Consider the following 25,846-nt stretch of genomic DNA (forward strand, 5'->3'; position numbering starts at 1 on the left):
AAAGAAAACTAACAAATGTAAATTCTTCTCCATACTAAATTATTTAGGGCATAAATGTTTCCTGTTGAATGCTTTTGTGGTCAAATAATGTTTCTCAGGCTAAGAGAATAAAATTAATTTTAATATAATAGTAGAAAGGCAATAGTTAGGAAACTACCTGAAGTGTATCTCATTAGGTATCTACTCAGGAAAACTGCAAAACTCAGCTCAGTAATTTTTTCTTTTCATTAATAAAAAAACAAAACTCTCTAGAATTTTGTCTTATTTTTTTCACGCAAAGTAACACTGAAGTCAAAAGTAGCAAGTTTTCACCCAGTACATATTTACTTACAGCATAATTAGTTTCTCTTGTTTCAAGAGCTATCAGGTTCTTATCATAATTATGAGTTCCCAGGTGTGGCAAATCAACTCATAGAGTGAGTGAGCAAGCAACCTGGAGGATTTCAATACACACCACATTCTTGTTTTGAAAGGGACATTTATACTATACGCTACATAGCATTAATTTGGTAACTGTCTTTTGCAGTACTTCACTTGTAAAGGGAAGACAGACTAGATCAAATCAAGCAAGTATTTCTATTACTAGAACAATTCTCATTGATTTGAGAGGACTTTGTTTGAGACTAGCAAACTTTAGAATTGGGTATGGAGGTTAGTAAGCTCTATGATATAGTTTTTAGATATTAATTAAAAGGCAAAACTTGTTTATGCAACATTGCCTTCAGAAGCTCTCATCATTCCAAACAATTATCACAGAATCACATAATGTCAGGGATTGAAATGGACCTCAAGAGATCATCTAGTCCAATCCTCCTGCTGAAGCAGGAACACCTAGATGAGACTACACAGGAATGTGTCCAGGCGGGTCTCGAATGTCTCCAGAGTAGGAGACTTATTACAGTAGGCTGCTGGCAGGTAAGGTAGTCTATCCATTTGTATATATCTGTAGAAATACTACAGCAAGGAAATAACCAGAGACTGAATGGAAATCAACTCTCAGGTGCACTATTTCTTATTAAAAATGGCTGGATTTTTCCCCCAGTGAAAGAAGACACATTGATGTGTTAAAAAAGTAAGCTGCTCCCCAACAGAGTAAAACCCAAAACGTTTATTAAGTAATGTAAGATAAAATAAAATTTATAATCCCTAGGCTCTTAAACTGTGCAGGTGAGAAATGTATTCCTCTGAAATACTTCTGTATTATTACAAAGAAAACAAAGAGGATAAAAATTCAGCTTACAGTGGCCCTCTCTATTTAGAGTAACAAATTTACTTGCAGTCTGTTTTTATGAGCAGTAGAATTCTCTACAGAGTAGACCACCTGTGTGTGCATGGATTCCAGCCTGTGACTATATAAAATGAAAGTACATGTAGGTTGGTCAACATGTGGTCATCTGTCAAAATTTAAAAGTTGAGTTGTTTCTTCAGTATTACACAGCTTCTTACTTGGAAAGAAGCTCCAAAGCTTTAAGGACATTCATCCCTTTCTTAAAATTGATCAGATGGATGTTAATAAAAGGAAGAGAGGAAGAATGCTCCAGGTCAAAACGGGTAGAGAAAAATCTGCAATTGCAGCCTTGGAGCCAAACTTCAAGCAAGTAAGGAAGGAAGTATGAAAGAAACTCCTAATCACTGCCTGATTACTGAAAATTCACATACACGACTTCTCAGAGCACTTGTTCATCTCAGATGGGTCTGAAATCACAAGGGTGATTGTGTGTAGATGCTGAACAGGCATCCAACCTCTGCAGACATCTCGTGCCAGGTATGAATTCATGAATTCAGTCAGTTGCTCGTGGCTACTGCATTGGCATTTGATTTTGATTTATAATATGCTCATGTACTTTCTTCTCTGCCTCACAACGGGCAGTTGTTTCCTCTACAGAAATTACCCAGAAAATGTTATCCATAGCAGTCTAGTGTTTTGTGGTTTGCTTTGCTTTATTTTCCCCTCTGCTCTGAATGATTTTTAAATTTATTTTTAAATTTATCTAGTTAGGCAGAGTTTGTTCAAAAGTTTCCTCCTTCAAAAGTGTCATGAAGGTACCAAAGCACGTGTATTCTGCAGATCATTATATGTTGCAACATCACATTTGTCTAGCCAGTTAGTTTAAGTGATATATACAATATCTGGAGAAATAGTCAGAGAGTCTTTGTTGCTTGTACCCAAAACAATACCTTTATTTGTCAGTAAGTATGAGCCTTTGCCATGGGAGGGCCCATGTTTGTCCATGAGGTTTCAAGTATCCAAGACCCCAGCTGGTCCTGGTGTGAGACCCACTTCCCTGCAGCATTTCAGTTTCTACTTTTCAGGGTTTTTTTCAGGAAAGTAACCAGTAGCTAGAGCCCATGAAAAAGGGAAATGAAAAGTTAAATTTATAGAAAAGTCAGAGAATGAGTTGCATCATGTCATGTCTCAGGATGTGAATCCTGAAGCCAAACAACTTGATGGCTGGAGCATATCAGTACGGAGGATGCGTAGCCCACTGAACAGCATGCTACCAGCTACAGGCCTGAGAATTCCACACCATTCTCTTTCTCAGGATCAAAAAGATTATTTTGCAAAGCAGACAGCCTAAGGATTACCTTGGTCTTTTTACTTGCTCTCATATATGTTAATATACTGAGCTGTCAGACAGAGAACATCTACTTGGATCGTTACCTCAGCATAGCAACGAGGGCCAGAAACAAATGGAGCAGAGCTTGATGCATGTAGAAATAGAAGATTTCCTTCACAAAGATGCAGCTGGATGAGTTTTATTTTTCACATCAGAGGAGATCACTGCTAATTCCTTGGAAGTAAAGATGCAATGCTGATGGAAATCAGAACAGAACTGCATCCCTTGTCTGTTCTCAGACTGGCTTAGAAGTTGTATTACTAGCTGCCTGATACATCTCTTATATGAGAAAGCATTCTATCCCTGAACTGGCTCCTGGGTTTGCCTTAGTAAAGTTGTCATTCTGTCACCTTCAGTGCTCCTAGGTTGGCTGGAGAGAGTTGAGAAGCCAGACCCAAAACCCTGGCAAAGATAATAAATTGTGAGGTAAAAATGTCTTATTGGGGAAAAATAAATAAATAAATAAAAAATTTGGTTTTGTTTCTCATGCAGGTCACAACAAGGAAAATAAAATATAGCTGAAGAGAAAAAGCTTATAATTCAGTTGATGACAGAGAGAAAATCAAACTTCTCTAGTACTGGAAATTTGTCATACATTTCTTGAAAAATACATAGTGCCTGAAGAATGTTTCATTTGTGAATATTATGTGTCCTATGTTTTATTTTATTATCTTCTAGGCTTACAAAAAAAAATCTGAAAAATTATTCTACAAAATGTGACCTTTTTTCTTTCATCATTTCCCATTCTAAAAAGTAAACTAAGGAGGTTTTGCCTCATCTTTTCTTGTAGAAGTTATGTGCCTCTGTTAGAAGGGTAGTGCCTGGGCTGGAACAGTCTCTCTGAGTTTTTTGCATGGCTCCAGAGATAAATCAGGAAATAAACTGGATTAGTGTTGTCTTGCTCTGAAGAGAAGTCATTTTCTGATTGAGAGGTGGGAAAACCAGTTTCAAACCATTATTCCACATCAATGAAGAACATCTTCAGTGTCACTGAAAATGTTTAACTTACTTTGATGAGTTATAGTAATTCAACCACATAGTGCTTCAGTGGAAGGATAGTGATATGGACTATTTCAACATGCAAAATGTCTTTTCATGGGTGAAGACTGGGGAATTACAGTATGACAAATACACTGGCATTTTTTTCAATAGTCATTTCCATCAAGGGCACGTTTGCTCGTATCATATTGTGTGGTATTCACTACTGTGAATGTGTTCACCCCCATGATCCATAGCACATTAACAACCAAAAACGTAAGTTTCCATGCATCACAAATTATTACATTCTAAACATCAGAATTCTACTTCATGCTACATTTCATTCGCTGTCATACCAATATGGACTTTAATATTAGCCAGAAATGGAGGATGCATGATTGTATTAAATGAAAAAGGGAACCGTATATTTTTCTTTTTTTCATACTCATGCAGTAATAAGTTAGGCATATATTCGATGCAGAGTTTTATAGCTGAGATGCTGCTGAGTATTGTGGATGGCCTCTGTAGAAAATTTAATGTCTCTCATGTCATGCAGAAGATCCAGATGCTCCCTCTGAGCCCCACTTTAGCAGCTGTAGGAGCAGCAGGACCTTACAAGCACGTTTGAGCCTGCACATTCAATATCCCATAGAATATGCATAAGTCCTTTAGATTCAAATGTTCAGAAAGATAAGTTAGCCTAACTTGTCCAACTTTTCAGCACCAGCTACCACCTCTAGATATAGCAAGTGGAACGGAGGTGGAAGAAAGGTTGTTTTCCGTTGATTCAAGTGAGGGAAATGAGGTATCAGGAAACACAAATATTATCAGAAGCAGCTTTTTTGCAAGCCGTGCTCTGTGCAGCTGTAGCTATCCTGCTCTTTACCATAGCTGTGCTGTGTCTAGAACGATGTGAAGGAAAGCTGAGATTCCTATCACAGACAAATTAAGCGAGGGAAGGGAAATGGGGTCCCCCACCAGAGTAAGCAGCCTCTAGTAAAGCTGCATTTACACAAACCTCAGTCAGCACAGCTTTACAAGGAATGAGGCAGAGCAAAAATGGACATGGATTAACATTTGTTAAAGCAGTTTGGGTGGGAGGCAATACCTACCATGCAAGCCTTTTCTAGCCACTACCTATGTCAACAAGCTGCTAAACCTCTGTATTGCTTGTGCCAGTACAGACATACAGCAAGAACAGAGAAAGATGTGCAATGTCAATGTAAGAATGTCAATGTCAGAATGTGGTGATCCACAAAAGTACTCTGTTAAAAAGTACTCTGTTGGAGTGTATGAATGCTAATACACCTCCAAACTGAAATATGTTCAATATGGAGAGCCCAGAGTTCAGTCAGACTAATCACTGACTGATTCTCTTGTGTTTGCGTTGGGGAAACCTATTGAATATGACAAAGGTAAATACCGTGCTGGAGTTGTCTGGGCATAGATCAGTGGCCCTCCTGGAGAGAAGAGCTGCCCTAAAAGACTCACACTAGGCTAGCTGTCAAATCACAGCAGTTACCAAGATGAAAAAGTAGAAATCTCATCTTCAGTTATGTTCTTTCTTGATCACTATAAGATCTATTGTGATATGCAGGATCATAAAGCTCTGAGATAGAACAGCAGTGTTTATCAATATCTACTATGTTAACTGTTTATGTAAGTTTTTCTGACAACATTAATTTACTACCAAATGCAAAGCAGTATGTATGGGAATATAGCGCAAGATTCGCGAGGAGGTTAGTTAAATGTAAATATGCTCAAGTGACTTACACCTGTCTGTAGAAAAAGCACATACATCGCACTAATTTTTTTACTGACTTTGTGTGCTTGATGAGTAGAACCTCTGTGTTAGATAACATAGACCTGTGAAAAACTCTAGGCACCTTATCACTATGTCTGAGATTCCTGCTTTGTTGTGAGAAAGAGCGGGAGGCTGCACCTGCCTGAAGCCTTGAAATACAGGTGAGCTCAGCAGGCCCGGCGATCTTCTACCAGGGCTGAACCTACAGCACCTGCATCCCCGCCTGTGTCACCTCTGCCTGGGAGCTTAGGTGTGGCTTCAGAGATCCTCCAGTAGACAGGTAACTAAAATAAAACTTGCTCTTTGCAATGCATTCATGGCCTCTGGCTCTTCTTGCGATGTGCCTGCGTATGTGTACACACCATACTAAAAAAGAAAGATGATTTAAAGGACTTTTAAGAAATATTTTTGTTGCCACTTAGAATTCAGGCCATAATTTAGCCATGGAGACTTTTCAGGTAAGTACTGAGTAGAATGGTCTTGGGCTAGTCCACATCACAAAATGCTTATTCTCACTGATCTTGAAAGCAGGAGCTACTCAATAATCTGAAGGCTAAGTTTCAAACAGAATCACAGAATGTTAGGGATTGGAATGGACCTCGATCTAGTCCAATCCCCCAGATCATCTAGTCCAATCATTTTGCTGTAATATGGAGGGCATGATTAAGAAACACGTACTATTGGTGATGATCCCCTATAGAAAAAGGAAATACTTCATATCCAAAAGGGTGACAATATTATAAGATTTGCAGACTACAAATGTCTCTATAAAGAATGTAGACAAATACATTTCAGAGTACACGTTACAGGCTGTGACCTAAGTTTAAACAGCTCAGATGATCATACCAGCAGAAGTATACTACAAATGGATTTTTATTGACTGAATTGAATAAACAGGTTAATTTTAAAAAATCATATTACAAACTGGTGCAGTGCCATAAAATCAGTTTGTACATGTGGAGATGCCATTCTTAGCCCGCACAGCTCCTGCAGCGCTGTAGACCATTCTCATTGCAAGCAGTACACTTAAGGGCTTTGAATGAGTCCGTAAAGCAGTTCCGAAACACAGACATCTTGCTCCCATGGCACGCTGAGCACGGCAGGAACCCGAAGCCCCCACAAGAGAGGCACTCATGAGGATGCTGAACTCTCTGCTCAAAGAAGAAAGTGAGAAAGGCAAAAATGTTACCTCATCAAGCACCATAAGCTCTAGGACAATAAGGGCTTCAAGACAGCTGAGAATGCACATTCTGTTTCCCATCTTGAGCAATACCCACCACCCCATCCCAAAGTATCCAGCATGAGAGACTGGTACCTCTCCCTTTTCCTTTGGTCAGATCCACATGCAGTGGTCACAGAGGCTCAGTGCAGATTCATCAGCCGCACCATCCCTTAGCAGCCTGTGTTTATATTTGCCAAACTAGCTAGCTAAAGGAAAGCTTGCACACGTTACTCTGATGTAGTTTAGGTCTAGACCAATTCTAGGAGGTATTGCAGTTGCTTGAATTGAAACTCTGGGCAGTTTATGTTGGTGTTATATTTTCTATGCTGTATGTTAAGATGTTATTACTTTTAGCATTTGCATGCTCATGCTGAAGATATTGTTCCTATTACAGTTATACTTGATCATATCAAAAAGCAATTCATAGTTTCTGGCAAGCAGTGCTTGAGGAACTAAGTGGTGTATTCATATTTATGGGTGTAGAATGCTGAAGCTTTAAGTGTAAAGAAGAAATATCATCATTATTCAACAGCTATACCTGGAGAAAAGTGCTGCGAGTAAGGCTTAGGGTCCCCCAATTGTCCTGAGTAAAACAATAATTGTCCTCTATTTTGTATTGGATTAAAGACAATGGAAAACACAAGAAGAAATTTCAAAGATGTTTTTAAGTTTCACTTGCTGAAAATGTTGCTAATTGGTTAATGATTGCCTTAAAGTTCTGTATCAGAGAAATGAAATGTACCTCACATTGGGTACTTACCACAGCACAGATATGTGACTTTAACATTGCACTGTTGAGTAAAGACTTTACAGATTTAGTTACAAAGGAAGAACAAAAACCCATATAGTTGCTGCTAGTGTTAGACTGAGGAATTATGCACCACTAAAAAATTAGTCACAAATTATTACCAGGATGTACTAAAATACATAAAGATAATATGGTCCTTCCTATATCTTCATCAAGAAAACTGAAGAGATTTCTGCAAAACCATTAATAATAGCATTTATCTATTGACAACTTGAACATGCAAAAAAACCCGCTTTTTTGGTTTTTGTCCCGTAGCTCATAAACTTGCCATTCTTCCTTACTGGGAAAACAGTTCTTCCTCTTACTGTTAGCTCCTCCAGTGACAACGTTTGGCACTATTTAATGTAAAATTAGCATTCTTTTTATCTCAGGAGTCCCCACAGTTGTCATAATTTATGACATTACTGCAAAAATCTCAAAAGTTTAAGAGAATAATATTTTGAATCTTTCAATTCATTATTGCTTGCTAGACTTGCAAGTAGCCATGTAGCTAAAGGAACTAACAAAAACCAAATGCAAAATCGCTTTATCTCAGTTCCTTGAACAATGTCTGTTTCCTCCTTGAGCAGATGACAGTTTATGTAACCACTTTCTGCATGTTCAGTATGGAAGAAGCCTGACTGCTCCTTGCAATTGTAGCAAAGCCATTTTTGCAATTTAAAGAAAAAAAAAAAAAAAGCATTTGGAGTGGTGTTTGTGTTCAGTAAGCTGTTATCATCGTCTGCTGTAGTCCAGCATTGTTTTTCTTTTAGATATATTTTCTGTCCCAAGATTAGGACGCACATTGGGCTAGACAGTAATGTTGTAGGACCCCTCCCAAAGCAGGATCTGGAGACATTTCATTCCAAAGTAATGAAAAACGTTAAGGAGGTGTATTAGCTAACCTTTCTAGTCAGACAACAAGGGTACTGCCTGCTTTATTCATATGCATACATTTGCTTAATAGCTTCCAGTTGGATATTCAATGTGGTTCAATATGTCCAGCAGGTTCTTCTGCATTTTATACAGAAATACATACACTGAGTCATGAGGCAAGGGAAGCTTTGCTGAGTTAAGGAGCAGGCCAGACAAATGCAGAAGGTGCTCCCTCCACTGCAAAGGGATGGGGCAGTTCATGTTTTACCAGATTGTGTTAAACCTACCTCCTGAATAAGGCAGAGATGAGCAACCTTTGTGTTCAGCCTCACTGGAACTTCTGGAGGAGTTCAGGAGGGAGACTGGCTATACAAAACCAACATGCTTCATGAAAAGAGTTACTTGTTTTGTGATGAATTCAAAGATGTTTGGTATACAAAGAATTACTGAAAGCATGTTAGGAAAACATATGCTGCAGTTTGGCTAAATGCAGGGAAAGAAAAACCTTGGGGCTAAATCAACTAGATGCAGCTTTATTTTGCGCTTTCATCAGTGTCTTTTACAAATATATTCTCATTATCTACTTTCAATGTTGATGTTACATACTTCTGAAGTTTGTGTTATCTTAATTTGGTTAGGGGTGGTTTCAAAATAACAAGATAATTAATAGCAACACATTCCTTTTCTGTGGACACAGCTTTCCATATAACCCAGAGAATTTGAACAGATAAGGCAAACTAAGAGCTGCAGAAAGGCAAATTGGTATAACTGGAAACTTCTGGTATTTGCCCAGATTTTGTAGATGTCCAGCTTGAGGTCCAACCAGAATCTAGGACTGCAAGTTCCAAGTGCGTTCACTGCAGTGCACAGAGAAGTGATGCATCATCCACACAAGAGACCTGACTCCTCCAGAGCATGGTGAAGGTTAAACATCAAAGAAGATGTCAAAAGTTACAGGAAAAAGAACATGACTTGCCTTTCCTGCTGTGGCAAAACTAAGAGAAAATAGAGATGGACATTTTGTTTTGATGTTATTGACATTCATGTTTTCTCAAACTTAATGGGCTGTGATAGCGTGCTATAATTCATGCAAAAGGAAAGAACAAAAAATAAAAAACAAAAACAAACAAAAACAAACAAACAAAAACAACAAAAAAAGCACTCACTATTGGGATCATCAGTTTATCACAGAAGAAAAAGAACTGATTAAAAAAAGTTCTCAACTGCAAATACTCAATGTATGTTCTGTATGATTATTTGCAGAAATACAATTACCTCAATTTTGGTTAAGAGATCCTGCAGTTCTCCAGATTCATTCATTAGCAAAATTTTCTCAGCACCCTGTTAGTGAGGAGAAGAAGAAGAAAAAGTTCAGCCACTGCAGCATGAAAAAAGAGAGATGATTAGAAGATGTGGTCTTGAAAATTTAAACATTCTGAGTACAAATTTGACTCACATTAAGTATTTTGTAATTAGGTCAACCTCAGGAAAGCTAGAAGGACAAGGACAATCTAATTGCAATTCTGATAGAAGTGTCTGAGGTTCATTACCAGGTGTCATATTGTGCTGCCTTTTTGTAAAAGATGACACAGCTTGGAAATTCTGATTGGGCTCACTTTATTTTACATTATATGCTTCCTGACAGAATAAATAATATGTCTAGTTACCATGTCAATAATTACCATTATATAAATATACAATACATCAGAGAATGCAGCAAAATGAGAGGAGGAAATTGCATTTCAAATATTCTGGCAGCTGAGCACTGAATTAAGACATAATATGCCTAATGTATAACACAAGGAGAAAAAGGGTAATGAAAATACTGTAACAACATTAAAGTCAGACACAACAATGAATAACAATAATTTAGTCTGAGTACGCTAGGTCTCTGAGGGGTTCTGTCATCTGAACTGCGGTGGTACTGAAGTGGTTTTTCTTTTTTCCTCCTGAAAGGAAATGCTAAGAAACTATTGCAGACAAAATGAAAACGTCAAAGATGATGTAAAACTTTTTTTTTTTCCTTTTTCTTCTAATTAGAGGGCTACATTTGAATGCTTCCACTTCACTTATATAACCAAACTCACTGAATACTAAATATTGCCAAACATTTAAAGACACTTTTAATCAGTGGATCACAAGAAACCAACAGAAGGTGAGAAAACTGAGGCACAGACGGCGGGAACTGCACAGCCCTTACTCGCTGCTAAGGGTGATTGGCTACACCTAGACCAGGTGGTTCATGTCACCGTGATGCTCCAGTTTGCTGGTCTCTGCATGGCCAGACTGTTAAATTTCACCTTTGGGTTTACTTCTGGCGTGAGCTGGGATGTGTGGGGGGATGCTGGCACAGGGCTGAGATGCCAGGGGACACTGAGACTGGCCATTACTTTGAGTTGTCCACAGTCAGGCAAAGGAGTTCTCAGCCCCAGCTCACCATCAGCATCACTCTCTTGGTTACTGGGGGGCACAGGAAGGGATGGGGAGCACAGGGAACACATATTGGTCACTATTGTGCCTGTTAGTGCCCAACCATTCACAGTGCCTCACTGGGGACTCCAGAGGCTACAACTGTGTAGCACAAAAGCCCACTAAGGGCCACAAAAACATTGCAAAACATTTTGTATAACATCCTACTAAGGGTAGTTTCCCTGTGCAAAGTCTTTCTGCTCTGGCTTTGTACAAAAAGAAAGCACTCTTGACTCTGTGTTTGATGATATTCATTTCAGTTAAAAAGCAAAATATTAATATTTTAGTGGATGTGAATGCCACTTTTTCAGTGAACGCTACTCTTACAGTGCTACACTTTCAAAGAGATTTTTTTTAGAAAAGAATCTACAAGGTAATTAGTTGTGGTTAATTAGTCACAGAAGATGACAGGAGACAGATCAGCTAGCCTTACGTGTGCTGACTGCTATCGAAATCTGCTACAGATCATGGGCACAGAGTGTACCAGCTTTGACATATGCATTAGGGCTCTCTGTCCCCAGCAGAGCAGCTTTTAGCAGCCTGTTGGCCTCTTTCAAGCTTGCCCTCTAGTCTTTCTCTGCTTTCACACAGAACAGGCAACAGAAGTGACTGGCACAACAAAGCGAGGATTTGCCAAGGCGGCCCATGGAGTATTAGCTCAGGGCCTGAATAAACTACAGGAGCTTAGGACAAAGCTTGCGATGCCCATCTGATGCAATGACGTTATGGATTTGCAGCTTTATTGATGTCTCTGCAGCACTGCAAGCTCCCTAAGCTAGACAAGCCCAAATTTGCCCTCGTTTAGGGAAGGGTCTCTTCTCTGTGGCAACTATTGGCAAAGGCATTTCTATGACTTCTGCTCCATGTTACAGTGATGCTGTATAATAATGCTGACTGGCTTTTACAGCAGTATAATTAAAAGCCTGACAGGTTTCCTATTATAAATTCATACTGTAAAGGATTTATATTTCACATGACATTCAGTCAGCCAGCTGTGTTACTTTCAAAGTGGAAACCATCATTACTGTGGTTTTAAAATTAAAAACCAAACATCAAAAAAACTATCAATATTTTTAAGTGTTTCAGAATGTCTTTTCCGATTACTGGCTGCCTCAAGTGATATTTGAGAAAAAGATATTTGCAGAGGTTAGCCTTCCCTTTGGATCTGTGAATCTTAACACAGAGAGTCCGTAATTAATAGAGTGATTAAAGCAGCTGTTAAGTCCAATATCTGCTTTCTGACCAGAAAGCGATGGCTTTCTTTTTCTTCCTAGATTGTGTTCAGTCCACAGTTACCCACAAAAGGATGTGAAACGTTAAAGAGTCTGTCCCTGCTAAGAGTAACATAGGGAGCACAAGTGACAGGGGCCATAATGTTTAGAGAAGCAGCAGAGAGAAGTGATTTTCACTTTTGTTAACCAGTTAAATTTCAAAGCACCATCCTGTGAATCCTTTGTCTATTAACTTCAATAGCTCTCTGCCATGGTGGAGGAGACCAGGGGATGCAGTCAGGTCGTTGCCCTTCTTTTGACAAGGAAATTCCACAGACTTGGCTAAATCACTTAACAGTTTTTCTAGAACATTTTCATCCTTCAAAATATTTTCTCATTTTTCTCTTGAAAATGTCCGGAAATTAGCACTGTATTTCAGATATTGTCCCAGTAATTGCAGAACTAGGACAAATCCATGCTCTACCAAGTTTCCCACTGCTCTGGCCCTGTCCTGTCACTAAATCAATCTGTTGCTCACCTATCTTGTATGTAGCCCGTTACCATTTTCACAATGTAATTCTTCATCAAGGAATACCTGTAGATATATGGCTGTGCATTTCTACTAGAACACATGCTGATTTTGGTGAGCAGCCTCTCTTCCCCATTCTTCCTTATATACAGAGAAAAACCAGCTCACTGCTGAAACATCTCTCTTGTGGACACATTTGCTGTGCAGATAAATGCATCCCTTATTTCTTAAAAAATAAACTTGTTCAAAGTTTACAAGTGAGAGCACTTGCTAAAGGCATCAGAATGCAATCACACACCCCACCCCAGCTGGACCTGCCATGTTTTTCACCATGGCTTAGCAAGGAGACAGGCTATATGTACCCCATCTTTGCCCAGAGCTCACATGCTCTTCAGACTGTAACACTATACCTCTCACAAAGAGGGGCCCTTTGACAGCAGGCATGCATCATTTGTGATCAAATGCCTGGAAAACTGCCTATAAACTGAGAAAACTGACATTGCAGTATAGTACCAACACCAGAAATGTTGGATTTGATACGCAAAGAACCATCAGATTAGTTGAACGCCCCTAATCTTGCAGAATTGAGGAAGCAAGTGGGAAAAAGCTAGGTGACTCAATGCAACAATTACATCATAGTTTTACTGCCACAGGGCCACTCATATCCACGCCATTAAGAGAACACTAGGAGAACATATTTAACAAAACACAGAGACAATCGTGAGCTACCAATCATATATGGCCACTGGAAAGATATAAAAAAGGAACCATTACCACTTGTATTACAAAAAATATGTTACATAGATATTTTCTAAAAGTCAGTTACAAAAAGGCCTCATCATTCTTTGGAAATAATCATAACCAATGAGTCAAATAAAATACTTTTACTGTAAATCTCATTTGCAGCTGGGAAAAGTAAATAGGAAACAGTTTCTTCAGAAAAAAAAATAATCACATATTTGAAAAAGATACAAGTACGTTTGTATGGCTGGTGAACACTGAACTCAGTCTCATATTTAAATTGAAAAATAAAATAAATGTATTTTAAAACTATTATGCAGTGAGCTGACATGTTTACTAAAGATGACTCTATTTGCCCTTTTTTATGTGCATCCCTTTCTAGCAGAGTGGATCTTCATATAGCATAAACCTCTAACAGTCCTGAATGCCTTTGTAAAAGAGCAAATTAATGTTCCATCTTTTTTTCTTTTTTTTTCTTTTTTTTTTCTTTTTTTTTTTTTCTTCTGTGTTGCGTTCTGGTTTTTGGAAGTAATTTTTTATTCTGCTTCAGCGTCCCAGCAGATGGCATAATTCCATTTCAGATGGAGACAGCTTCAGGTGAAAAGGGGGGATTAGATCAGCTGGTAAAAAACATGCTGCAGAAAGAACCTGTAATTTCCTGAAAGACTGATATTCAGACTGTGTGTGTCAAGAAATCCAATGATTCAATCCTGAACAAAATGAGAAGATTAAAAACCTGCTGCATTGCAGCATGCAGGACTTTGCTTGACAAGGGTTAAATATAATTCTTCTATTGCTTCTGCCCAAGTGGCATGTTTGTTTTATTTCCCCTGTGCAGGCAATGATAAATTCCCCAACACTGTAAAGATTTATCCACAGAGCCCATGGTGCTTTAACAACCTTGTCTGTGCTTCTGAATCACTCAGGTATCATATACTCTATCAGACGCACATATGCTGTGTTCTGCTGGTTTTCTTACATTTATCTCATTAAAAATAATCTTGTCCCCTTTCAAAACAGTTCATCTTTTAATAAGGGGTTTTTGTTATTTCTCCACATGACTCATTGAAAGGTGCCTGGCTCAATAAAGGTTCTCCTTTGTATTGCTACAAGCAATTTCCTTTAGGGAGGGATTTGCCAGGAAATAACTATTCCAGATTTTAAAAGAGAGAGACAGGAAAATAGAGAGAAAAAAAATATTGCATGATTAATTTACCTACACATCAGGCTTCTGGATTTCTGTATTACATTTGCATATCTGAAGATAATTATTATGAAAGGCATTATAGAAATGTCCACTGTTACCAATCAGACCAAATTCTGTAATTAGTACTCAACCTCATTTTAATGAAACAGAAGCCCGGCAGAGGCTTCAGCCAACTTATTACCTTTGGAGTCACTGACACACTGTTGTCTGAAGGCACCACATCCACCAGGCACTGACATAGCTGTGGCCTGGAAGGCTGGTTAAACATTTGTAACCTTCTTGACATGCACAGAAAAACAAAAACTGCCATAAAATGATGGAGTTTGCCACATTTAGCAGAGTGTGTGGACACAGATCCCTTGCCAGGGCAAGTGACAGGTTCACCTTAGGGCTCTCCCCTCCCTTCACTCCACCAGCTGTGGTGCTTCCATTGCCAGTCCGAGCCAACTCTGCTGACATTGACCTTTTTTTTCCTGGTTCATCTCAACTAAAACAGACGAGAGAGTGATGCTGTAACAGCAGATCCAAAGCAGCAATGCTCCCCAATATGTTGATAATTAGTGGAGAGCAGCAGAGAGTGGAAGCCTCGTCCGTGACCAGAGCTGAGGGCTCGCACATCGCAGAGCAAAGGGCTGACCATCCTGGCCAGCCGCGAGCAGAGCAGGTGTCTTCTGGTCTGCACCCTGCCCGCAGACCAGATTCACAAATAATATTGTTGTTATGTGGGATGGCCTTAATTTTCTCCTACAATCTGCTCTGTTTAACCACAGTGTGCCTCACCAATTTAATAAAAAACAAAACAAAAAAAAACCACCAAGTCTGATTTTGTTCTGTTGTTTAGCAGATCAATACTTTATGTTTTCTTGTGTTAAACAACGTGAACAGAGTTGTTGTGCTGTAATAGATGTTTGTAGACCAGAACATCAAATTGTTTCTTCATTTTTTTTTACCTACAGGAGGTAAAACTTGTTGAGTACCTGTCAGCAGGTAGCTGAAGAGCTAGATTTATCTCTCCCACAGACAGCTAGCTTCCTAACTCATCTTCCTTTCTATATGTCTTCAAAATATCTCACACGATACTTAAATAATTGCAATGAGTCTGTATTGCTTGTTCCACTGTTGCTCCTCTGTTAAAAGAAAAATGTCCCATGATCTTGAAAAAAAAAGCAAAAATAACTAGTGAATTAATGGGCCATCCATCATACCAAAATGACTATAGCCAGGCTTCATCTAGAGCTGAGCAAGCAATTTATTCAATCCCTTTCAGCATTTTAACTGGTCACACACAGACTGAGTTTTTCTTGGAGTGGGTTATAACTATTTTATTTTTAACATGATAATTACGTGAGCAAAACTTAGCCTGAATCCTATTGTATTTTAGGCTGCTTTTGAACAAAGCACTCCAGTTCCTGGCTGGCTGGAAAACTCTCCAACTCAGGCTTTTGATAAAAGCATCCTCTACTAGGAAGTAAAATTCACTGCCTGCTAATATTCTGCACAGTCACAATTTTGCAGTTGCTGCAGTGGTCTGGCAAGCCCTGGGCCAGCAAATGCATTTATTAGAGTGCTCAGGGACTCCTGCATCGAGCAGAGGCCACTGAGAACTAAGAAGGGGATGAGGAGAAAGGGGAGAAAGGGTATTTGAGCGTTTATACAGGCCCAATATCAGTTATGCCCTGATTGGTAATTACATTTCATTCCATTACTTAAATCTTTTGTAAAAATGAAAGTGTTAAGCAATACAAACACAATAACCCTGCTGTGTGTAAATATAGTTTGCCTTCACAAATCGCAGTCTCGCTGTTGGTGTTAATTGCTAACTCTTTACTGCTGGAGACAAATACCTTCACTGAGCTCTCAAGCTGTTTTCTTTTTGCCACTTTCCAGAATCTTTTTCTTGTAAACTCTGATTTTTTCAGTTTCTGAGAAATATATTTCAAAAGTACAGGCTGCTCTTAATGGAAAGGTGATTTCACATATCAAGAGTCTTTTAGACTCTGAATACCAGAGTGTATAGTTATAGTTTTCCATTTGGAGTTTATGTTTAGCAACAGGCCAGAGTTGGGCTGGCTTTGTCTCTCTTTTACTGCTAGACTTGTCTAAAATAAAGTATTGATCAATTCTGTCCCTAAACAATGTTCAGGTGATTGCAAATTCCTGATACAGACTACATCATATAAAATTCAATTCATAAGGTGTGACACTCCAACCTGTTAGTTTCATATTCAACACAGATATTACTAAATGACAGGTTTATGCTATGTGTGTTCATCTTCCTTGGTCAATCATGCATACAGGTTCCCATGAGGAAAAAAGAATCATTTTCTCTAGATTTTCATTGTTTCAACTACAAAGATAAACTGTTTTTAAAGAAACACAGGGTGGCTTAGATTGTATTACTGCATTTTGTTTCCTTCCTGATAGCCTCTGCTTTTAGCCTTTTGCATCTTCAGATCAAACCTATCACTGTGGATCTGTGCTGCAGATATCACAGAGGGATCTCTGTCTTTGATTGTTCCCACCATTCCAGCATTGCAAACAATTTTCTAAAAACCCTGCCTCTCATTCATTCATCAAGATTTTAATCTGTTCTTCCAGACTGCAGAACAATACATAGGCTTATGCTTTACTTACCCCAAGATAATGGCCATCGATAAACACAACAGGGAGTGAAGGAACTTCACAGACTCTCCTGCACCTTTCATCTAGTTCTTTTCCATAATCGCTGTTCAGAGCAATGTTTTTTTCTTCAAATTTAACTCTGTGATTTTGAAAGATCTTTCTAACCAGTTCGCATCTTTCAAAAGTGGTTCTCACCACACGAAGGCTGGTAGTATAAATTACTATGCGGCCAAACTCTGGCACTGTAGATACCTGGAAAAAAAATAGTTACCATTACATACAGTAAGGTATTAATAGCTTCCAATTATTCAGTAATTTCATGAAAAATATTACTTAAGCCAAATCTTTGTATCTTGAAAACACAATCCAAGATTATACTTTTTTCAAATTGAAAGATGGAAGGGGAGGAATTAGGTTCGTGCAATCAACAACTCAAGGCAATTTAAGCTGTTTATGTAAGTAAGGTGCAACTTTACTTTATTTGAAAGTTTTAAAGATGGTGAACCAAGTTAAACATTTTCAAGAAACAGATATATTTTAGATCCTGATTGACTTCCAAACATTAATAAATCATCACCTTTTTGTTGATGTCTGATTTTGTTATAACCATGGCTCATGTTTGCACAAACACAGTCTGGTAGTACCCAGATTAGATCTAAACTTTCTAGCTGAGGTGTTGCTGACAGTCTCCTTTAATCAAGGACAGAAGCCAAAGCTCACCTTCATCATCCATGAACCAACATTAACTCAGAATCCTTTATGTCTCTCCACGTTGATCTAGATTCTGATTGCAGAGAGGACAGACGTACCCCTAATTTTTAGTGTGGATCCATGTCAAATTAGTCATAACATCCAACCATCAATGAAACAGTACATTTTATGCATATTCAGTGTCCAATTCAAAGCCCACTGCAACTGGGGGAGGCAGTTCCCTTAGCTGTAAAAAATTTCATACCACAATACAGATTTGACTTTTTACCCCAGTTCTTTGTATGTAAAAGTTTATGCTGCATCTTTCCTTGCTGGGATGAAAACTATTAGGAAGTGTAAATACCACAGGGGTTAGTTCGCCCAGTAGAGAGTGGTACATTTTTGAAAAGCCTGAGAATCATTGCTCTAAACAAACATATTATGTTCAGATAAATAGCTATAAATACTACCTTTTTAAAAAGGTGGTAAGGCATTTCTAAACTTTTCCAATTATCCATTATATTCAGCAAATTATATTTAATTATTTCAGGAGTATTCCAGGAGTAAAAACACTAGTTAGAATGTAAAAAGCAAGGATACCTGTAACACACCATAGTAACCTATGGAAAATGAACTTTGATGGGTGAATATATAAGTTTTTAACTATATTTCATGCAATATCTGTTAAGACTCAATTGTAAAATTTGGCGGTTGCCATTGCAGATTTTGCCAAATAACAAAGTAATGATTTATCTTAATACGTAAATGCACCAAAAAAAAAAGAATAAAAAAGTCATTGCAAAAAACATATTCTGCTCAGAAAGGTGTTCCGAAGGCTAAATGTGCAATGAAGAGTACTCAGGAAAAACACTTGCATTTGACAGATCATTTATAGTTCACTTAAAGTGTAATTGCAAACATATGGAATGTAACAGTTTTCCGTCTCTTATTCTGTCAAGGAAGCACGTTGTGACACACCAGTTTTATTTGACTGTGAATGGATGTCAGAAATTCAATTTTAGGAACAAATGTTATAAAAAGTGGGCTACTTTCCTCTATCCTGTTTTCTGTGTTGAAAATCAGTTATATTGCTACTGCAGCATTGACTCTTCTCCAGTATATTGTTCACACATTCCAAGTGAGAGGATTTGCTCATCTTGTATTTAAAGGACAAGTACTCTACATAAACACTGCCAAATATTTTAGTAATCACACATGGGTTGCTGGAAGGAACAGGAGTTCATCATTTTCAGATGTAACCAAGAGTTCTTAAAACATTTCTTCAAAAGATAACTTCACATACTTATTGTTTTCTCCTCTTCGGAGTGAAAAAACATTCTGAAGTGGAAAACTATTCAATAGGATGGAAATTCTTGCTCCTTCATAGTTCTAATCTCTAATGCTCTTTGTTCCCAGACACCAGAGGCTGGCAGCACAGATACAGTCATTATCTAGTGAAGCATCAGGACTGTGGTGTCCCTACAGCATACAAATAAGCAGCTGAAGAGACGGAAAAATGGAAAGTTGTAAAGTGATCTGGAAAGATATCAAGTAGAAGGTGTGTATGCAGAGTTACTTTTATGTTTATTCCTTTATTTTTTCTCCTACTGTGGCAGTAAAGGAATACCCTTCTTTGCCCTGCAATGAAGTATCAAGAGCATTAACTAAATAACTCTTTAGGGAAATTTTAGTAAACACCTTGTTTTCTGTGTTACCATCAAACAGAACTTGTCCTTGGTAGAACTTTGTTATACCAAGAAAATCCTTCCTGTCACTTGCCTGGAACCGCATTGGTGATTAAGAATAGGAGTCAAGACAGAGACACGTAGAGTGTTTCTTAATGAAAATCTATGCTAATTCTTATTTTGCTACCCAACTCAATGGCTACAGCTTGTAATATTGACTAAGTAGAATACCTTATTGAAGTAAATCAGCAGAATAATGTTTGAACACTGTGCTTTTCCTTCCTAAGTTGGAACTGTGGCAAAAACATAATAAATGACAAGCAATAGAAATGAATAGATAGAAAGACATTTTAGAAAATGAACTTTTACCATTTTGAATAACAAACTTCAAATTAGAATCATCAGCTCACAAATGCACAGGAAATTTTAGCTGAAGTTTAACAGAAGGTGATTCTCTGGTTAATGGGCAAGACAGAATTTTACTCAAACCGAGGAAGTCGGACTGATGAACAAACGAAAAGATGCAGAGCAACTTAAATTAAGAACTTTCTTACACTTTCTGTAAATGGGATTCTCATTTTTACCTGAAGCTTATGGAAATCTTTGGTCTGAGGTGGCTACTTTTGTGTCAGATTCAGAAAACCCCATGCACATGGAGCAAGAGTGTGCTTCAAAGAAAGAGTCCATGTAGAAAGAGTGCCAAGGAAGGGATTTAAGATTTTATAGGGAAATTATTTACAAGGATAATTTACCAGCACAGTGCTGTCATCTCCAACAGGTTCTGAAGGCACTATCTGTTTTACTGCATCAGCCTGAAGAACTTGCATTTTATTTGGGGGTTTCAAGTAGGCAGCACCAGCAGCAGCATGACCTGCATCACTGCCTGGCACAGATGCCTTCCCAGTGACACAGGAACATCTGCCCCTTTTTTTCTCAGTTTAGAAGAAAAGGCATTTGTTGCACCGGTTCAATTCTGTTCATGATTAACATAAGAAAACCTAAATATCTTTATTTTGCACCTTACTCAGTCTTTTCCCAGACTTCTCCACTAGGTGGATCAGGGTTTTCCCAAATGAGGAGTTAGTCACACTTCGGTGTCCGACTAGGGGAAGCCTATCCTTCTGCCATCCCACCAGCATACATCTGACATGGTTTCAACAAAATATAATATTTAACTGAGCAAGTCTTCTGTAAACAGTATGACGGACGTCATCCCATCAGGATAAATACGTGAGTTTAGAATCAAGAGAGACCACAAAACAAAGGAAGAAATTGCTGATAAAAAAGAGGAAGCTTAATAGAGCAGGCAGATAAGCAACAAAACAGAGGGATGCAGGAGACTGGAAAAGGGCTGACAAAAGAGAAATAACCAAAAATAGATTATAGCAAAACCCAAAATGTCAGGATACTGACAAAGGAAGAGGAGTACAAACTGAATGTAGAAATAAGAAGATGAAAAATATGACAGAAAAGAGACAGTAAATGAAATAAATTATAAAACAGAGAGAAGGTCACTGAAACATGACATCCTGAATCTTTTTTTCAAAAGAAATCCTGGTAGCCAGTGTAAGTGTACAGCAACAAATATATTACAGAATAGATGAATCTCCAATTTGTTTTTTGAGGTACTTTTTAAAAAACTGTGCATTACTGGAACCACAGAAATATGAAATATTTAGGAATCATACTCCTAAAATACGTGTTTAAGAATTTGCCTTTTCTGTTTAACAGCTTTCATGACAATAATCACAGACTTCTCAGTAGCTCTGAAAATATTGTATAACAGTCAGGTGTTTCCATGGTGCTTCTGAAAGACATTTAAATATGTGTGCTGTAAAACTCCCTGAGACGTCTCAGGGCTCAGACCTGTGCTGTGTCTTATCCCCGGCATCTGGATCCAGCTGCAACAGAAGCAGCAGCAAAAACAGTCTGTGTTTCTCTACTGGTCCCATTGCTACCCTGGCCCTGACCAGTCTCCGCAGTCTGAGCTGATATCACTCACACGCCTATTTGTGAGGGTAATTTGTAAAATGAATTACTGAAAAATAATACTAGTTTATTTCTTCAACATATTTGTCATTAACGGCTTTCCCGAGGCTATACATTTTCTTAAATAATTTTAAATTACATTTCTCTGTGTGCCTTGAGGACTTTGGGTGGCTCTTTATCTTTGCACCAAAACTAATAACGTGAATATTTTTGTGGTGCAAATTCAGAGCAAAGGACATGGTCCAAGCCAATGCTTTTCTACTTGAGATGTAAAGACCAATGCTGGACCTTGGGGCATAAAGTGATTACTGGTAACACTGGTAAGATTTTTCTTTTTTAAAACCTATGTATATGACCATGTTTGTAAGCAAGTAAACAAATAAGCCCAGCAGCAAAAGAATTAGGTTGTTAACCTTATTTTTATTTGGTTGCAAATGACAACTATGACAGTGACACTATGAAAGTAATAATGAGATTTTTATTTTTTTTAATCCTCCCTCTGGATAGAAAGTATAAATTTGTGTTTTAATCTCATTGGCATGGAAAGAATAGCCATTTACATTCACATGCATATATAATCTGTTTCAGTGGTGACACAACCTGCAAATTTACACTTGGTTCTTTTAAAGTACTCATATTTTTCCTGTGCATGTTTCAAACAACCAACGCAAACGAAACCCCAAAACATAGCTCTATATTTTGCTTTAAGTGAGGAACTGTATTCTAAGAAAGCCAGAATATTTTTTCTGCTGAGACTAGTGGGCTGGTACAATACTTTGGCAAAAGCTGAAATGTTAATGTCAACCTTTATCATGATCATAATCATATGAGATTTTTAAGGGGTTTTACTATGTTCAGACATAGCATTCAACTAATGTTATTCATACAGTAGTGAATTGCTTCAGTGACCTAAATCAATGGCTGATATGCCCTTCTCTGTCTCTGAATATCATCTTTCAGTGTCTCAGAGTGTGCTACTGAAATATGCGCCCCTTGACTTTGTAATTAGATACTATCAGACAGGCAGGAGTATCTGCTGTCCACTAAGTCGGATGAGGCAGGAATCTAGAGCATGTTACAAACCCTGTGCCAGAGATGCTTCAGTGAGTAAATGACCTAAAGAAAATGTTAGGCAAGAGAAAATGCATATACTTAGGCATATGAATGTATGCATATGTGCATACATGTACATGATTTTATATGTGCTTGCATTTCTACAAGATTTGAACTAAGCTGTTCACTTAATAATTGGTTTACATAGCTAATAGCTTGAATTACAGTCAGTAATTAAGTGGCAAGAAGAATTATGGTCTTACACTAATTTTCTCACCACAATCTGTTTTGGACTTTTTTACTTTATTTTCCGCTCAGAAACAGAAGAGAACAGCTACGAATTTTCTTGTTGAAGAAAATCTGCAGAAAAAAAATAATATCAATTTAAAAATTTCATTTCTGCAAGATTGAAAAGCTTTTACTAGCTTTTGAGTTTTAAAAGGCTTTCAAAATGTACACTAAAGTAATGAATACTTTCTGAAATATTATTTTAAATTAAAAGTTACCACCAAAATGTTTCAAAGTTTTTCCACATGCTACTTAATCAGAACACACATATTTTGCAAAATGTATAGCTTTTAATGAAAAGCGTACTTTTCATCATGTCACTCTTTAGACGAAAACATGCAACATTCTTTTAATTAGATGACTGGAGATTGAAGGTCTGTGTTCCAATGAAAACGACAATATTTGCCATCACAACAACATAGTACAATGCTAATGGGGTTGTGAACCAGTCCCTTCTGTCTGTCACTGTCTGTTGCCTGGTTTAAATTAAAGGTTTAATAACATTTTTCAGTAAGAATTGATTAACTGGCCAGACAACCTCTGCCAACATGCAGACCTCATGGACCAAGATAAAATGTTTTTCTTTGGCATATAATATCTATTTACACATACAGTAGGAACTGCAAGTGATGCTCAGCTTCAGTGTGCACTCTTGGTATGCAATCACATTCCCTTCCACCTCAGTGTTTGCACTTCCAACCCTCCATGGGTTCTCACACAGCAAAGCACAGTGTGCACTTAACTTCAAGTTTAAGTACTCCCATAAGTGCTTTACTACATTAAGGCTGTAGTCCTGTTTGCATTGTCTTCAAGGACCTGGCGCTGTATCAATTTTCAGGAAAATTCAGATCTTGAACCTCATTAAAATCAGAAAGCCATGCATTTTAGTGGAGCTCAGTAGAATGAAAGCTAAATATCTGCAACAGTGCAAGTCATACACTCAAGTCAAAGGATATACTGACCTTCTCTCAAATACATTACTGCAAAAACACTACTTTTTTTCTTATCCAGTTTTGGTAATTACAGGGGCTATAACTGTAGGACTTGGAGTCTGCAACCCCCTGGGACAGTGATATGATATCACCAGTTATCATCCCCATAACCATCAGCAAGCTGGGAAGGCTACAAATATCAGTTTGCAAATGAGGGCATTAAGAGCTGCACTTCTAAACAAGGTAGCCAGTGAGTCTGGGACAGTCCACAATATAGATACTAGTTTTGATTTCCCCAAGAAAGTTATCAGGTCACTGTTTTTTCTCAGGTTTTAAAATGACACAAATATTTGTGCTAATTTTATCTGCCTGTATTCTGGCACTCACCTTCCCCACAAGCAGCAGCCATAGGAATATATCCATTTCCAAATGCTGTATAGGAGCACAGGCTCCTCTGGCTGATTGAGTGTCCCACACAGGGCATGAAACATCTCATTTTTTCCTGTTTCATTTTCAGCTCTGAGAGGCTGTTAACAGTTATAGAGAAGGGCTATGATCCAGCAAGAACGTGAATTATTTTATCTTCTAACTCCTAGGCAACTATCCTCTCATCTACAGACCCACCACGTACTGCTGATTGTTAAATAGCACTGTTTTACCTTCTTAAGGCTGGCGTGCTCAAAATTGTTCAACTGCAGCATAAAGTAGATGTAGGATTTCATTATATCTAAGATATTGATATATTTATATATGTCTGTAATTCATTTGTAACTTTTCAGGTAGTGTATCAATTTTAGGGGTGTCAGATGAAAATAACAAAAGTAATCATAATATTGCATATGAGATTTATATTGTTCCTTTCATCTTAAAGAATCCAAAGCCATTTTATGCAAAAATATATGGGGTTTTGATAAAATTATTATCAGCATTCAAATCACTTGACTGAATAGTTAAAAAAAAAAAAGAAAGATGCCTATCCATCCTCCCTATCCATCCTCCAACACCATGTACATGTGTGTTCTGACCCTTTCTGTTCCTCAAATAACACAATATAACATCTTATCTTTTTTTCTGCTGCTGCAGGCTTTCCCACATATCCTCTGGCACAAACTGCTCTTCAAGGAATGTCGAAGTGTTTTCATTTCAAAGCAGAAAATATACTTACAATGCCATAGCAAAAGAGTGCAGGGCATGACCCTGCCTCTCCCTGCTCTTTATAGTTCTTCAGCTATCAGCAGATTCAGAAGATACAAAGACCACAGCTGAGCTCACCTCCCAATGTCCTCAGTACCGTTCATCCAGCATACACCCATACAACCAGGCTACAGCCCGCTCTCAGATGACCCGGGCTCAGATAAGAGAACAGGTTATCTCCCTAAGGTTCACGGTCTCTGCTAGACCCTGATGCCTATGCTTGAGTAGACTTTCTAAAGTCAAAGTGCCTGCTACAGGGGAAAAAAGCAGGTCCTGTTCAACAAGGCACAGCAATGCTGTGGAACGATGCCAGGGCGTTTATTACGGTGTTCAAACTAGTTGAAAGAAGATCTGTATCTGTCCACACCTAATTGGATTTTATTTATCAAGTGTTTGAAGGTCTAGTAGCATTTTCTTATTAGTTTATTTATGCCATTCTGTATGTGATGGGAATAAGTGAAACCTTTAAAAATCAGAAGCAAAAGATAATCCTGGAATTCTAGCCTAGTCTGCACTTTTCTCAAGAAGAAACAACATTGTGATAGAATGCTTGTTTCTATCTTTTGCTTGCTCACTCCTTATTTCTCTCTCTTTATACTTATCAGTTCAACATCTCCAAGAAATTATTCCCAGAGAAAAAGAGAGTCTCTGGGAAGACCCTTGACAATGTTATAGAGCTTTGTGGGAAAGGAGAAGCATTTCTTTGTTGCACAAGGACACTGACCACAAAGACTGAACAGGAAGAAGCAAGAGCTACCAAAAATAGTTTTGTCCTCAGCAGTTCACAGGAGGCAGTAGAAGTTGTTTGAAAAATGAGTGCCCAGCAATCTCCTCTCACATCATGCGGTTCTTTGAACTATTCTCCGTGTTCAGCAGAAGAGACCCAAAGCCGGACAAGTTGCACCAAGACTATCCTGTAATGTCAATAAAGCTACTTTTGGCAGTCTGGCA

At 38.1% G+C, this 25,846-nt stretch overlaps 1 protein-coding gene across 1 annotated transcript in view; it reads right to left on the reverse strand.

Moving 5' to 3' along the window:
• Positions 1–6,371: 6,371 nt before the first annotated feature.
• The window catches only part of GRXCR1 (glutaredoxin and cysteine rich domain containing 1), a gene marked incomplete at both ends in the record, with an annotated part of 40,265 nt that continues 20,790 nt past the window's right edge, over positions 6,372–25,846 (reverse strand). The window contains 3 exons of the mRNA XM_080343673.1: positions 6,372–6,551; positions 9,561–9,626; positions 17,077–17,316. Of these exons, the coding sequence (XP_080199799.1) occupies positions 6,372–6,551; positions 9,561–9,626; positions 17,077–17,316 (486 nt within the window). The remainder of the gene's footprint in view (positions 6,552–9,560; positions 9,627–17,076; positions 17,317–25,846) is intronic.

This window comes from Nesoenas mayeri (assembly GCF_963082525.1).
Source record: "Nesoenas mayeri genome assembly, chromosome: 4".
In the NCBI taxonomy this organism is placed as follows: domain Eukaryota; kingdom Metazoa; phylum Chordata; class Aves; order Columbiformes; family Columbidae; genus Nesoenas; species Nesoenas mayeri.